General features: G+C 50.9%; 1 protein-coding gene across 1 annotated transcript; it reads right to left on the reverse strand.

The window, feature by feature from the left end:
• Positions 1–1027: 1027 nt before the first annotated feature.
• On the reverse strand, positions 1028–2211 carry LOC127329939 (adenylate isopentenyltransferase 3, chloroplastic-like). The gene has a single exon (XM_051356336.1). It carries the CDS (start codon positions 2209–2211, stop codon positions 1096–1098), a length of 1116 nt encoding a protein of 371 aa, XP_051212296.1. The 3' UTR covers positions 1028–1095.
• Between the last annotated feature and the right edge of the window lie 215 nt (positions 2212–2426).

The following is a 2426-nucleotide window of genomic DNA, read 5'->3' on the forward strand; positions in this document are numbered from 1 at the left end:
AAACTACAAAAAGTAAAATATAATGACACAAATGCATTTAAATGATCCATATGAGTTTTTCATAATTATTTAGACACCAGAAATGGTCCTTAAATTAAACAGTAACACTAGCTTAAGCTCACGACCATTGTAGTTCCTTGCGTATACTCGTGAGGCCCTTAAACAAGATGTGTGTAAATATCTCATGCCTTTACTTCACTGGCATCTACCTCGTATTTGCGGTAGCGCTTTGGCAACCGACAACCCACTTGGTGGATCTAAGGAGTGGTTGTGACAGAAATCAACCGGTTTGGTGGCAGATCAAGAGAAGGTGTGTCATCGAGTGGGTTTAGCAAGGGTGATGTGTTGAGACCTTAGTCGCTAGCTTGTACTACCTATCTAAGGTTAAAATCTAAACTTGGCATATGTATGGTTGATAACTATGTTTTGCAGAGTTCCCTTCCTAAAGGCGTTGCTATCGATACATGCTGCCTTGATCATTAAGGACCACATAACAATAAAGGATTAATTTCCTTGAATTGCTTTCCTCTCGCAGATCTCCTTCGCACCTCGACACAATACTATATACCATCAAAGAATGTCAGTAGAAGATAAGGATTGACCTAGTCGATTCAACGACGACAATGAGAGTCGATGGAGGCATCATGTTGGTGAAAGCTCCTCTACATCTTATCAGAAGAGTAGGCATTTGCTATTCATATATATGCTGCGTGACAGATATTTATTTCCAAGTCAATCAAGTTGCACCTAACAAACCAGTTTTTGGTTGAATAGAGTCGATGCTGATGATCGTAGACATATACCCATGAAAATAGTATTCAGTGGAGAGCATACTATGTATATAACATAAAATCCATAAAGTAATCTCTAAGAAAGACATCCATAAATAATATGAAACAACAGCAAGTGACATATAATGTCACGAATGTCTTTAAAGGATCCATATATATGAGTTTTTCATAATTATTCAGACGCCAGAAATAATCCTTAAATTAGACAGTAACAATAGCTTAAGCTCATGACCCTTGTATCACCCCATCTCCCGTGCATCTGTCAGTCTAAGCACCAGTGGGGTAGCAGTACGCACGTCGTCGCTTAGACTGCGTGCGACCCCGCTCCACCAGCTGCATCTGGACCAGCCTTTCCAATGCCGGCATTGCCTCCATCACCGTCGCCTTCACCGGGGGCAGCTCCTTTCGCGGCCTCCTTGTCCTTGTGCACCGCTGGCAGGGCCAGAACGGCATCGCCGGCTGCATCTGGCGATATAGTGAACCCGACAAAAACCTTGGCCATCTCCTCGTCCAACTCCAGATCACTAGGCAGTTTGTCAGCTGCATCGGGGATGAAAGTCTGGGTCTCCAGGAAGCGCTTGACCATCTCCTGGCATGGCTCCCACACGACCGTCTCCCAGGCCTCCTGTCCGAGGCCGGCGGCCATGCAGGCGAACACGATGGTGGCGTCGACGCGGCGGACGTCCCAGCCTTCCATCCCGCTGAGGCGCTGGATCTTGGCCTGCTGCGCCAGCACCAGTCCGAAGGTGTTGGCCTTGATCTGGCGCACGGCGTGATCGAACCTCTCCGCGAGGTCGACCGCCTCTGCCACAGCGCCTTGGCGCTCAGTTAGCTCCAACAGCAGCAGGTAGTCGTGCATCTCGGGAAGCCCGATGGCACGGCGCACGCCTCGGCTGTAGTCCGCGTTCCCGGCGTCGAACACGGCGCGCGCCTCGTGCGCCAGCCCGCGCTGCACCATGTCGTCCACACGGAGCGCTGTGTACCACTCCAGCAACTCCGGCGTGGCGTCAAGCCAGATGAAGAGGCAGTCGTAGGCGGCGCGGAACGCCGCGTTGTCGCCTTCCACCAGCGCCTCGATGTAGGTGTTGGACCCACCTGCGACGATGGGGAGACGGCCCGCGGCGAGGATGCGGGCGATGGCCGCGGACGCCTCGCGGCAGAAGTCCTCAGCGGTGAAGTCGGCGTCCGGGTGCACGCCGCCGAGGAGGTGGTGAGGCACGCCGGCACACTCCTCCTCAGTGACCTTGTTTGTGATTACCGGCACGCCGTCGTACATCTGGATCTTGTCAGCGTTGATCACCTCGCCATCGAACTGCTGGGCGAGGGCGATGGCGAGCTTGGACTTCCCGGTGGCCGTGGCGCCCAGCACGAAGACGACCTTGGGCTTGGGGGACTGGCCGTTCATGCCCTTGGACTCCATTGATCAGCAGCTGCTCATGGAACAAGAAGAGGCAATCCATGGTTACTTCGACACACGGATCAAATGCATGGTAATACATATACTGATTACATATACTTTGAAAAACAAATATCACAATTCATACATAGTTAATGGAAAATTATACCTTTGCAAGTTGACATATTACACAAGCAAGAAACTGAATGTATACATCGAGAGGGCTGCACTGGTACATT

The sequence above is a fragment of the Lolium perenne genome, chromosome 4 (assembly GCF_019359855.2).
Source record: "Lolium perenne isolate Kyuss_39 chromosome 4, Kyuss_2.0, whole genome shotgun sequence".
NCBI lineage: Eukaryota > Viridiplantae > Streptophyta > Magnoliopsida > Poales > Poaceae > Lolium > Lolium perenne.

Coding starts and splice junctions, on each gene's coding strand:
- LOC127329939 (XM_051356336.1), bottom strand. CDS start 2,211: ATGGAGTCCAAGGGCATGAACGGCCAGTCCCCCAAGCCCAAGGTCGTC.